Source organism: Aspergillus multicolor, assembly GCF_047715735.1.
Source record: "Aspergillus multicolor strain CBS 133.54 unplaced genomic scaffold BDW74scaffold_36, whole genome shotgun sequence".
In the NCBI taxonomy this organism is placed as follows: domain Eukaryota; kingdom Fungi; phylum Ascomycota; class Eurotiomycetes; order Eurotiales; family Aspergillaceae; genus Aspergillus; species Aspergillus multicolor.
The window spans coordinates 103,845-115,230 of record NW_027395987.1 but is presented as its reverse complement, the minus strand read 5'-3'; the positions used below and the strand labels follow the sequence as shown (position 1 = coordinate 115,230).

The 11,386-nt window shown below is 50.7% G+C and overlaps 3 protein-coding genes across 3 annotated transcripts; 2 read left to right on the top strand and 1 right to left on the bottom strand.

Moving 5' to 3' along the window:
- Positions 1 to 1,918: 1,918 nt before the first annotated feature.
- BDW74DRAFT_170645 (putative beta-galactosidase) lies at positions 1,919 to 3,616 on the top strand (the record flags this gene model as incomplete). The annotated part of the gene is made up of 1 exon (XM_073727196.1): positions 1,919 to 3,616. The coding sequence occupies one exon, from the start codon at positions 1,919 to 1,921 to the stop codon at positions 3,614 to 3,616; it is 1,698 nt and encodes a 565-aa protein (XP_073579399.1).
- Positions 3,617 to 3,916: 300 nt separating this feature from the next.
- Positions 3,917 to 5,090, bottom strand: BDW74DRAFT_161331 (uncharacterized protein). The gene is made up of 2 exons (XM_073725763.1): positions 4,630 to 5,090; positions 3,917 to 4,557 (listed from the first exon to the last, which is right to left on the bottom strand). Exons 1-2 carry the CDS (start codon positions 4,826 to 4,828, stop codon positions 4,241 to 4,243), a joined length of 516 nt encoding a protein of 171 aa, XP_073579398.1. The 5' UTR covers positions 4,829 to 5,090; the 3' UTR covers positions 3,917 to 4,240.
- Positions 5,091 to 6,117: 1,027 nt separating this feature from the next.
- On the top strand, positions 6,118 to 10,992 carry BDW74DRAFT_188099 (uncharacterized protein; the record flags this gene model as incomplete). The annotated part of the gene is made up of 7 exons (XM_073731647.1): positions 6,118 to 6,423; positions 7,071 to 7,945; positions 7,997 to 8,597; positions 8,802 to 8,915; positions 9,064 to 9,447; positions 9,781 to 10,039; positions 10,115 to 10,992. 7 exons carry the CDS (start codon positions 6,118 to 6,120, stop codon positions 10,990 to 10,992), a joined length of 3,417 nt encoding a protein of 1,138 aa, XP_073579397.1.
- Between the last annotated feature and the right edge of the window lie 394 nt (positions 10,993 to 11,386).

The following is an 11,386-nucleotide window of genomic DNA, read 5'->3' as shown; positions in this document are numbered from 1 at the left end:
TGAGTGGATATAGTATGAAACAAGCCCGTTTCCTGAACATTGAGAGAGGAAAGATACCAGCGCAATGAGGAGCAAACGCTTTCGGTTACCATGCGTCTTAACTAAAAACGCCCAGCTATTGCCGGAAGTCTCCTTCTCGAGCTCTATCGTGTTTTGAATTTCGTGATACTGCCATTCGCAGAATTTGTCGGTTTGGTCTCCGTTGCCATGGTACTATATTTTCCCGTCAAACCAGATCTGGAACAAGCATACTAAAGACTAGCTGAGATGGAAGGACTGCTTACTTTGACAAGTATATTGAACGCATCTTTGCTTTTACCCTTTGCGCAAAGCCAACGGGGACTTTCTGGGAGCAACCACACACCTACGAACTGAATCGCGGGCATGGCAGCCTGCAGCCCAACAGGAATCCTCCATGATGCATCCGAGGCGTAGTCGATTGTACCAAATACAGTCCATGCAGCGATAATGGAGCCGATGTACCAGAGTGTATTGTACATGGTCGTTAACGTGCCGCGGTGCTGAGGATGAGCAAGTTCAGTCACGAGGAGAGGGGCCGAACCCTGACTGATGTTTGATCTGCCTCCAGTTGGTACATGAGACTGCGGGGTATGTTACGGTGAAGATACCCTAGACCGACTAAGAATCTTCCTGCGATAAACATGCCTCGGTTTGCCGCTGGCACTGACTGGACGACCACTCCGACGAAGATAACTACGATGCGCACTGCTACCCCTGCCCGGCCCAGCAGGTCGGCGATGGATGAGGCTATTATCAAATAGGCCCGTGTGAGTGGATGACCTGTTTACCCTTTTGACGGGCCACGTACAGAAAAGCAAAGCACAAATGCCTCCAATGTTGTGAATTGCGGTTAACAGCCTCAAGTCTGAACCTGCGGGATTGCCAAAATCTGTACTTTATTAGCCAGCTGGACCAGATATCCGACTCAGAGAGACCCTCACAGTCCCGCCATGGCGGCATGGTTTGCAGTCCGTTTAGCAGCGAACTGTCATATCCGTTGATCGTCGAGCCTTGGATGCCTTAGCGTTAGCACGGCTGGTGGACTAGGCAATGCCTTACAACTTACCGAGGAACAGTATAGGCATCATGACATACAGCCTCCGCAGCCCAGCGTGTTCCACCAGGTGACTCTTGGAATCTGAAAGTCCGTGGAGGGCTGCGGTGGATCCTCTACGTGCTCAGGAGAGGTTTGCTTTGTCCCATCGTCGCCTTTGGAGATATCCATCATGAAAACGCGTCGCGCAGATTTTGTTTTGTCAAGAATATGTCCCACTCTTTCCAATCGATTAAGGCCATCTCTCAAGGGGCACAAGGCAGATTTTGTACTACTAATGTGGCCTGCGGAATGTGGACTTTGCAACTGCCCTTCGCCAAGCGTCTCCTTTCATTCTCCCGGGATGGCATACCTACCACGCCACCTTCTGAATCCACGAATCTGGGATATTCGTGGAGAAAACAGGATGCTCGGTAGCCAAAACTTTACTATTTCTCTCAAACGTTACATGGCCGAAACCGAAGTCCTGGAATTATTCTGATTGGATTGTTGTTTATTTAACCGGGGTTGCGGGATATCAGCCAGTCGACAGTGGTCTAAGTCCGCTTCCCCACAAAAAGTCTCCAATGTGCCAAGATGTGGACGACAAAGTTGGAGTCGCCGGGGTATGGATTGTATGACGCCGATTTCATGTTTCATGCGTTTCGAGATCTATAGCGCTGTATAAGCCAATGAGCCGGCTCCAATGCCGAGCAATGCATGTTGACGCTACATGCAGAGCGCAACGTTTCAGGCGGGGAAGGACAGGCGCTGCCGGCAGCTGGTTATTTAATGCGCCCCCCTGTAACCAGACAGGATAACACGCTACTCAGAACAATCTTTGTCTTTACTTTGTCTGTTACGATGTCCTCCGATAGCACAAGGCTCCCCCATCTTCGCGCAATCGACCATGGGCAAGAACTTATTGTCGATGGGAAGCCCTTCCTTATCCTCGGGGGTGAGCTTCAGAACTCTTCTCTCACTTCGGCTGAGTATATGGATACCGCATGGCAAAAGCTAGTTGATACTCACTACAACACCGTACTTGGGTGCGTTACCTGGGAGACGATCGAGCCTGTTGAAGGAAGATTCTCCTTTAAAGTGCTCGACAATGTCATTTTGGGGGCACGAAAGAACGGCCTTCGTCTCATCTTATTGTGGTTCGGTTCTTTTAAGAACGGAATCTCCACCTACGTCCCTACGTGGGTCAAAACGAACCCTAAGCGGTTCCCTCGTGCAAAACTAAGAAAGGCTCGCGGTGTCTTTGAGACCGGCGACGTGCTCTCAATCTTCCATGAGGAAGCTCCTAAAGCCGACGCCAAGGCGTTTACTCAATTAATGCGGCACTTGAAGGAATTTGATGGGAACCATTCCACGGTCATCATGGTGCAAGTCGAGAACGAAACCGGACTGTTGGGCGATTCGCGAGACGCCAGTGTAGCAGCCGAAGAGCGCTTCTCTCAGCCTGTGCCTCAGGATTTGATATCCTACTTGGCGAATAATTGGAAATATCTACATGTGGACTTGCGAGAGAACCTAGCCCATTTCAAAGCACAGTCCCAGCCCAGAGGCTCATGGGCCCAAGTATTCGGCGAAGGACCACGTACAGACGAGCTGTTCATGGCGTACCACTACGCCCATTATCTGAACCGGGTAGCCGGAGCGGGAAAAGCCGAGTATCCTATCCCTCTATATACGAACGTCTGGCAGAACTATGTCGGCGAAGATGGCGACAACGACTTCCCTATAATCGCCGGCGGCGGCGGCCTCCCAGGCGACTACCCCTCGGGTGGCGGCACCAGCACCGTCCTCGACATCTGGCAAAAGTTCGCTCCGGCTCTCGACTTCATCGCTCCAGACGTGTACCTAAACGACTACTCAACCTCTTGCGCTAAGTACCGCCACCGAAACCAGCCCCTGTTTATCCCCGAACAACGCCGTGATGAGTACGGCGCCCGCCGCATCTGGGCTGCCTACGGCTCCTACCAAGCCCTCGGCGTATCGCCCTTCGGTATTGACACCCAAGAGCCAGCCACCAACCCCTTCACCAAGCACTATGCGCTCCTATCCTCCGTCTCCGAGATCGTCCTCGCAGCCCACCGCAACCCCGGCTCCTCAGTGGGTTTCTACTTCGACGACCTCCGACCTGACGGATCAGACCCATCCAAACCAATCGTCTGCCACTTCGACTCCTATGAAATAACAATCGAGCGCTGCTTCGTCTTTGGTAAGCCCTCCGCGGGCTCGGGAATGGTCATCCACCTCGGCGGCGCCAAGTTCCTCCTGATAGGCTGGGGCTTCCAAGTGTGCGCCAAATCGCTCTCGCCCACGTCCGCATTCACAGGGATTCTGCGCTTCGAGGAGAAAGTCGTGTCTAACCCAACGACTGGGGAGTTGAAGACGGGTAGGGTGCTTAATGGTGATGAGACGAGGAGCGGGCTGTACGCGATGATGCCGAGCGAGGACCCGGACTACGGTGGCTTTCCGATTTGCGTTACGATCCCGGCGAGGACGGGAATTGCGGAGGTGGAGTTTTATCAGTTGGATCAGGCGGACGTTTAGTTTCGTGGTTTTGGTTCTGGTTCTGGGCATAGATTGGATTCGTAGTTGGATGATGCAGGATAAGCGGGTTAGAATGAACTCGCATCGTGCTGCTACTTCGCTTGATAAAACTATACAGAGATATCGCGAATTTATTCCTATTTGCTTAAATTATATCTATAGTTATATTCTTTTTTGGGATGAAATGGAGTGAGAGGAGACAGTGGGCTCTGGTCTGGGAAGGAGGGCTGAGTGTAATATGTAATCTTGTCCACACTACGACTGAACATATGGAGAGTAGGTTAATACTAGACCGTAATATTGAATGAGAGATCGGTAAATAGGTCATTGAACTGCAAACATAGGCTAAAGAAAGCAAAATCGAGTTGGTATCTTTACGGTACACAAGACAGTCAAACAAATCTCAACATAACCCTTTTGTAATATGCCATAAGATCCTTAACCAGCCAGCAGTAACCACAAGTAGAAGAACATGTCCATTATATCCATCGCACGTTGAAACGTAACACATCAAAGAAACATTATTGAGTAGATCGGATCCGTCCCACAACCAGCGCAGGGAGTACACGCAGTGTACTTGCCTTCCATAATCGTTCAACAACGGAGTCGAGTAGATAATTGTATTCACGAGCGGTTGAGCGAGAAGTAAGAGCTCCAACCCTTAGCCTTGGTCTGTGAACTCTTCGAGGCTTCGTCCGTTGTAACCACAGCATCCTTCTCCACGTCCGTTGGTTTTCGCGGCGGCTTCGCCCTTGGTGCTTCCCTGTTCCTCGTACTTCTGTCTCGACCACCATCCGCAGCAAGCGGTCGCTGACCCCGAGGGAACCGTGGTGTGAGAGGAGTCTTGACGGCTCGGATAACTTGTTTGGCGGACCGACGGAGAGCTTCGCGCATAGCCCATTGGCGCTTCTTGGCCACGTAAAAAAGAGCCGCTGAGGAGACTGGAAGAAGAGGTGTTTATCAGCATGAATCTTCTGACCTGCAAGTAACGGCAATAGGGCTGGGGTACGAACATCCAATGATGACAACAACACCAACGATTACACACAGTGCAATCATGCCTCCCGTGGACATGCCTCCACCCCCTGTCTTTCCCGCCGCACCAGCTGCATTCACGGCCTCGATGTCATTCGGATCGATTTCGCCCTGGGTAGCCGACTGAGCGACAAGAAGCGCGACCGCCAAAGAGCTGTATAGATATGTGATAGACATGGCTCGCTTATGATTGCATAATCGGGGTAGACGATGGTGGTGTATTCAACGGCGAAAACAAGTTGGAGCCTTGGTACCCAAGCCTGTAGTCACTCGAGGGGGAGAGAAATATATGACTGAAGATTGGGCGCCATGCGAACTCCATCACTCGTCCCTATATAGCAACGCAGGGCTGGCTTGGAGTCGCACAAACCACCAATCTTCACGCATCTGCAGGATCGAATCACCGTGGCACAAATAGATGATAGGTTCAAGAGAGAGCGTCCGAAACTCTGATTCGAGAGATTTGAAGACCTGTCAGGCTGGATTGGCGACAGAATTTGTTTGATGGTGCAGGGGGAAGCCCCAATGGCCAATCAGGGGCCTCGGATGGCCTTTCATCTGTGATGTAGGCGCTGGGATTGTGACGAGGATCTTGGCTTCTCCGGACTTCTCTCGGGTGGTACAGCGCAGCAGCGAATGATAGGTTTGTCTCGACCGCGATCTTGACTATTGGTTTCAGGTAAAGGCATTCGAAAGGGTCCTAAGGGTCTTTCGGGTGCGGCGAGCTCTGAAATTGTATCGGCGTTGGGTCTGCAAAATCATCCATGGTCAGCGATGCGTATGATTCCTTATAGTTTAGGCGGATCGCTGCAGGGTGTTACCATTCCAACTTTGCAGTGTGGTTGGTCCAGCAATGCACTGTGAGGGGAACGGCAACTTGGGGTCTAGATTTGGAAGGTTTTCTTCCATTGACACTGACCATGAGCAGTACTCTGGAGTTAGGCCCACCTATCGCTCATAAAGAAGCTGAAGGCTCGTATTTGCGAGCGCGCGGCAAAGTATTCGCCAAAGCAGTAGGTACCTACCGGTAATGGCTGGATTCGCTGCTGAATGCCAAGCAGCCAGCGCGAAAAACACCAGTGTGCACAACAATAAGGCATAGTACAGTTACTGCCTGTATGCAATGTCAAAGTGTAGTATGTGGTCGCACGATCGCCGAAGACGGTGCTGGACGGCGTTGCAATTGGTAAAGAGGAGGCGGAGTTGAGAAATTGCGTTCCTTCCATTTCGGGTAGCCATGAGGAGACTCTGCGCTTTCCACGGGAGCGAACACTCACAGTCCAGCCGTCAATGTCTTATCCTGAATTGCTCTTCAGTCGTCGCTGTCGGCTCTGGCTGCGGCTTTTGTGGGATTGCTTATGTTATGTTCTATTGAGAAAGCGTGAGACCTTGTTTCTGGTGTATGATGGAACCTCTATATTGCGCACGCTAACAAGGGTGTTCACCAATAGACAGACTCGACAAAGATGGAGAATAGCGACGCCGATGACTTGTTAGCTGGAGGCGCTCTGGTCGGTCCGGAATTCGACGAGAACGGCTTTGATACGAACGATGAAGGTTTGCTGTTAAGATTGATAGATACGGACAATGTGCCCGTTTCGCCCCACCTCCAAGCCATGCTGGACGACTGTATGGACATCGAGTGGCCGTTCGGGCAAAGGCAACAATCCCCCTTATTCATTGAGCGTCCCCGAAACCCTGGAATTGATACCGCAGCATTCAGCTTCGCAAGACCTGCCCAGAAGACTAAACCGCTCTCGCTTCAGCCAACTGTGAGACGGCATCCTTCTGGTGCAGTTCAGGAGACAATAGAACAAGGCGCTCTTAGGTTGGCCAGTAATTTCGGCGAAGGGGAAAATGATGGGGATAAGTATGTGATTTGTTTTTTTGGCTACGTACGAGGCTAATAAATTGCAGGGCTGCTGCTCCGTCTATCACTCAAAGCGCAGAATCCCTAACAAGCCCGCATATCGTGGAGGTTCCTCCTGTAACAACTGAGCAGGCGCTAGACCACGGCGAAATACTTTCAGCGGCGGCCGTTACAGATACAAGAGCAGAATCACGAAGCGACGTTGATGCACAGACTGTAGAGACTCTACCTGCTGAGAATGAGCCAACATGCAATCAGCAGCTGCCGCCTGAGGAGGAGGATCAAGGTGTGTAATTTATCCATTTCAACCTTCACACTATTGACCTCATCGGCAGACATGGAACCTCCAGCGGACGTCACCATCAACAATGTAGGTATTTGTTGGCTCTTCCAACTTGGATCGGCTAACACCAATAGCATGATCAAGTAATACACGGTTCAGGTGATCAGCCTGTTGATCGAGAGGAAATGAACGATGATGTGCCATCGATTGAGGATCCAGGCTTACGTCAAACCAATCTATTTGAGTCACGGCCCAACGATAATCAGTGGAAAGTCATGAAACGACGGCACAGCGACAAGAGAAAGGGCCAGAAGCGGGTATCATACGCATTTCCAGATACCAGCGGGCAAGTACCCGAAGAGATCTTGTTCCAGCAGTTGATCGGCCGTTTGAAGGCTCGAGAAGAGAGCGAAGCAGTGGCCACAAATTTGCAAAAGGAAATGGAGGCGAACATAACTGTCCTGCAAGAAGAGAACAATGCGCTGAAGGACGAAATCAAAGCTTTGAGCTCTAAGCTGCAGAAGCGAACCGCTGAGACCAGGGCCTACAAGTCGCAGACCGAGTCATGGAAGTCGAAGCTGGGAAAGATCAAGACATTCTTTAACGACCTCGGAACTGACTACCAAAATCTCCGCGGTGAAGCGATCCATATCAAGGCAGCTCGAAAGATCCTTGACAAGGAGCGAAGAGAAATAGCGGAAAGTATTGAAGACGTCAAAGCGCGAATGAGCCAGATTTCCCAAGTTTCCCTTGAAGGGCGTGGTGAGACTGGTAGTCTCGTTTCCTCGTTGAAGCAAGAACTGGATCATATGCGGGAGAGAGTCCAGAACTTCCAGTCTCAATTAGTCGACGAGAAGAAAAGATCTCGCTTGCTCGAGTTATATATACAGAACTCCTCACGAGCGCAAGACAAGAAGCTTGACGAAGTTAGGGCCAAGCAGCTGGAAGTCATACAAAGACTGGAATCAGACTTCAGAGTAACGAGCAAGAACTACAAGTCCTCTCATTCTGCCTTCAGTGAGACTTTTGAAAAGAAAGTCGAAGAATTCCTCGCCATAGTCACTACAACTACAGAAAGTCTCTCCAATGGCAAGATGGATGTACAGCAGTGTCAAGAGATTATTTGCACATTTCAGTCCTGGTAAGAACCCACTGAGTGATCTGTTATATGGCCTTGCTAACTTTTGATCAGCATGGATACGACGACACGTCAACTGGGAGAGGACATTGGAACACACTCGAAGATCACTGAGGGCCTAGTACGGACCTTGGAGCAGCACGTCCAGTCTCTCAACGATAGCGTGAGCGACGGATCGATTCTACTTGAGCATCTTTCTGCCAATGAAGACTGTTGCAATGATCTTCGCTCGAAACTCGAGGAAGTAGTGCCGGCTTTTAAGAGCCTTGGAGATGATCTCGACGGGTTAAAAAGACAAGAGGTGAATCTCGGTCAGCAAATGGAGAGCCTGGAGACGCGTCTGTCTGAGGTTAAGCTGCCGGAGAGGTTTGAGGCCGACTATTACCATATTTCGGAGAAGATAGGACTCGAGACCGAGATACAGAGGCTGACTGTCAGCTTGAAATTAACCGAAGGAAAACTGGAAGCCCAACAGCTTGACGGCGAACAGAAGGCCCAGGAGTTGCGTGAAACGACGGCAAAACTGCATCAAGCTGAAACAAGCATAGTGAAGCTCGAGTTGCACCTCGCTATCCTTCAAGGGCGAACTAGCGAAGTCGAAACGAAGGACCTAGAGCAAGAAAATGAGATGCGGCGACTGACGCTCGAATTAAAGGTCAAGGAAGAAAGATTGGAGGTCCAACAGCGTGACACCCGGCAGAAACATGACGAGCTGCGTGAGTTGACCCTGAGAGCTCATCAAGCAGATATAACGGCTGCCAAGCTCGAATCGCAGTCTGCCAATTTGCAAGAAAGGATCCAAGCGTTGGAAGCGGATGCCCAAGACAGAATTGATAAAGCGACTATACGTGCTCGCGAGCAATGCAGCGCAGGATTCGAGCGGCAACTCCATGAGCTCTTGATGGAAAAGTCTAAAATCGAGATGAACGCACAAAGAACCAAAGAGCATCTGGCCGATTCCCAACAGAAGCTGGTCAGCCGTTCCAATTTCATTTGTGTCAGCATGTCGCTGACGAGGAGTAGATCGAAGCCGAAGAGGCTGCCAGAATCAAATGCGAGAGTCTTAAGACCTTGGTGGGTATTGTACGGCGAGTGAGCGTATGGTGCTAATGGCCGTGTAGCTCAAGGAACGGGAAATGCGCATCCAAGACCTTGAGGCATCCCTGAGCGGCCAAGTTTCCAGCATGGCGACCCGAATCCAGGACCTCGAAGCAATCCGGACTGAACAAAGCTCTGCTCTAGCGAAGCGAGAAGCTGAAATCCAGCTGCTACGAGAGCAAGAAGCGGCTCTCAAATCTGAACAGACTTCCGTGCGGGAACAACTTGAGGAAGCCCAACAGCGTTCAAACGGCTTCGAGATTGAGTTCATGAAGACGACAACTGATGATGAACAGTCGCGCAAGGCGCTGCAAGATAGCTTTTCTGCACTCCAAAAGGGATTTGCGAAGAAAGAGGAGAATTGCAAAGCACTACAAGATACCCTTTCTTCAATCCAGAACCAACTTGTGGAAAAAGAGGAAGAATGCCAGAGGCTGCAAGCTGATCTCTCCGCAGTCCAAAGCGAGCTCGCTGAGAACATTGAAGATCGTCAGAATTTACAGCAAGGCCTATCTTCCTTGCAAGATGAGCTTGCGAGGAGCAAAGAGGAGTGTCAAGGCTTGCAGAATAGTATTAGTGTGGTTCAAGGCGAGCTCTTGAGGTACAAGGAGGAGCGGCAGAACTTGCAAAATAGCATCTCTTCCTTTGAGGCCAAGTACCTGGAGAAAGGCAATTCACACCAAGCTCTGGAAAGCGAACTCTCATCGACTCGAGACACACTGGCGCACAGCGAAGAGCAGACTCGAGCTGTGAGGAAGGAACTTCAAGACGCAAACTGTGCACGTAACACCCTGGAATCCGGCAAGTCAAAGGCTAAGGCTGAGATACATTCTTTGCTCAAGCGAGTGCAAGACTCTGAATTAGTGACGAAAACGGTTAGAGAAACATTTCACCGAGCGGGTATCGCCCGCTTAGAGCAACCATTGTCTGAGGCATTGAACCAGCTGGAGAGGGTTCTGCAAGCGAAGACGGCGAGGCAACCGACGACCGCGCAGGAACGTCCCGGAGTCAGATTGTCCGAAACATCAGTGAAGGCACGGAATCCTCCAGTTAAAAGCAAGACTCGTACTACAGGGGTGCAAACGGATCTGAGGACTCATGAACCTAAAACGCCTGTGAACCATGCCGACCATGGTTCACCGTCGAAACGAGCCGGAAAGATCGTCCCGTTTTCAAGTATCCTTGGAGGATTATCGCCTATTAACCATCCAGCTGCTGATAGTGAGCTGTTTGAGATCTCCGCCCTTGCGCACACCCCAAAGAGAGCCCTAGCACCGCCGGAGACTGGCGTCCCTTCTCGACCGGAGAAGTACAATCCGCTGACAGATGATCCCCCAGTAAGCCAGGCAGAAGAAGCAGAGGTGCTTCCTGAGCTTAACTGTGTGGCCGAAGCTCAGCAGGTAACCGCTACGCGCACGCAGTGTCAAAGCCGTCCAAGCGCCCCTATCGGACAAGGTGACCAAGCTCAACAGACGGTCACGGGTCGCAAAGTCTCTTTCGCGTCGCGGAAGTTGATTACAGAGAAGGACGTCCTTCAGGATCCAGACTCACAGGGGAAGGACAAGGAGAGCAACGTCTTGGAGTCATCGATCAACGAAGGCAATCTATCACGGACAAATCGGTGGACATATAGTAAACGCCAACGAGAGACATCAGTGAGACAGCAAGAGACAACGTCGATCGAAAGAATCCCTCCCCAGGTTGAAGAGCAGGAAACACGGAGTAAGAAGGCGAAAACTTCCTCGACCTCCAGTGTTGTGACGCAGGCAGAAACTGGATCGGAACGCAATGATCGTCGGAGAAGCCCTACCAGACTAGCTTCAGGAAGCAGTCGTACTTCATCAGGTATACCCGATCCCGGCCAAATTGGCTCAAACAGAGGTAGCAGAAGAACAGGACGCAAATCGCGAGGTAAGCCCTGTCATAAGGTTTCGTGTTTGTCCGAGTTCTGACTTCCTAGGTGATAAATACAACGATCGCTTCAGCCGAGGTGTCGAGAAGTAACCCGGAATGGTCCATTTAGCAGACCATATTTGATACTATATATTCAGTATGAAAAAAGGAACCAGCATCATATTAATGGGTCTATTGCGAGGAATCTGCGAAGGAAACCACAGGAATGAGGGACCAGAGGTATTTGATATTGATTGACCAAGATTGTCTTGATAACGCCAGAGTGAACACCATAATGCCTATACAGCTTCAAATATGATAGCAGCCACAGGCAGCTCAAAGGGCGCCTTTTCGCAATGTCTAATGTACATGATCGTCGTTCAACGAAATCAGGAGCGCAGTAGCCGGGGGTGATGCGCGAGGGTATGAAAATCGCAAAGAGGATGTAGAAAT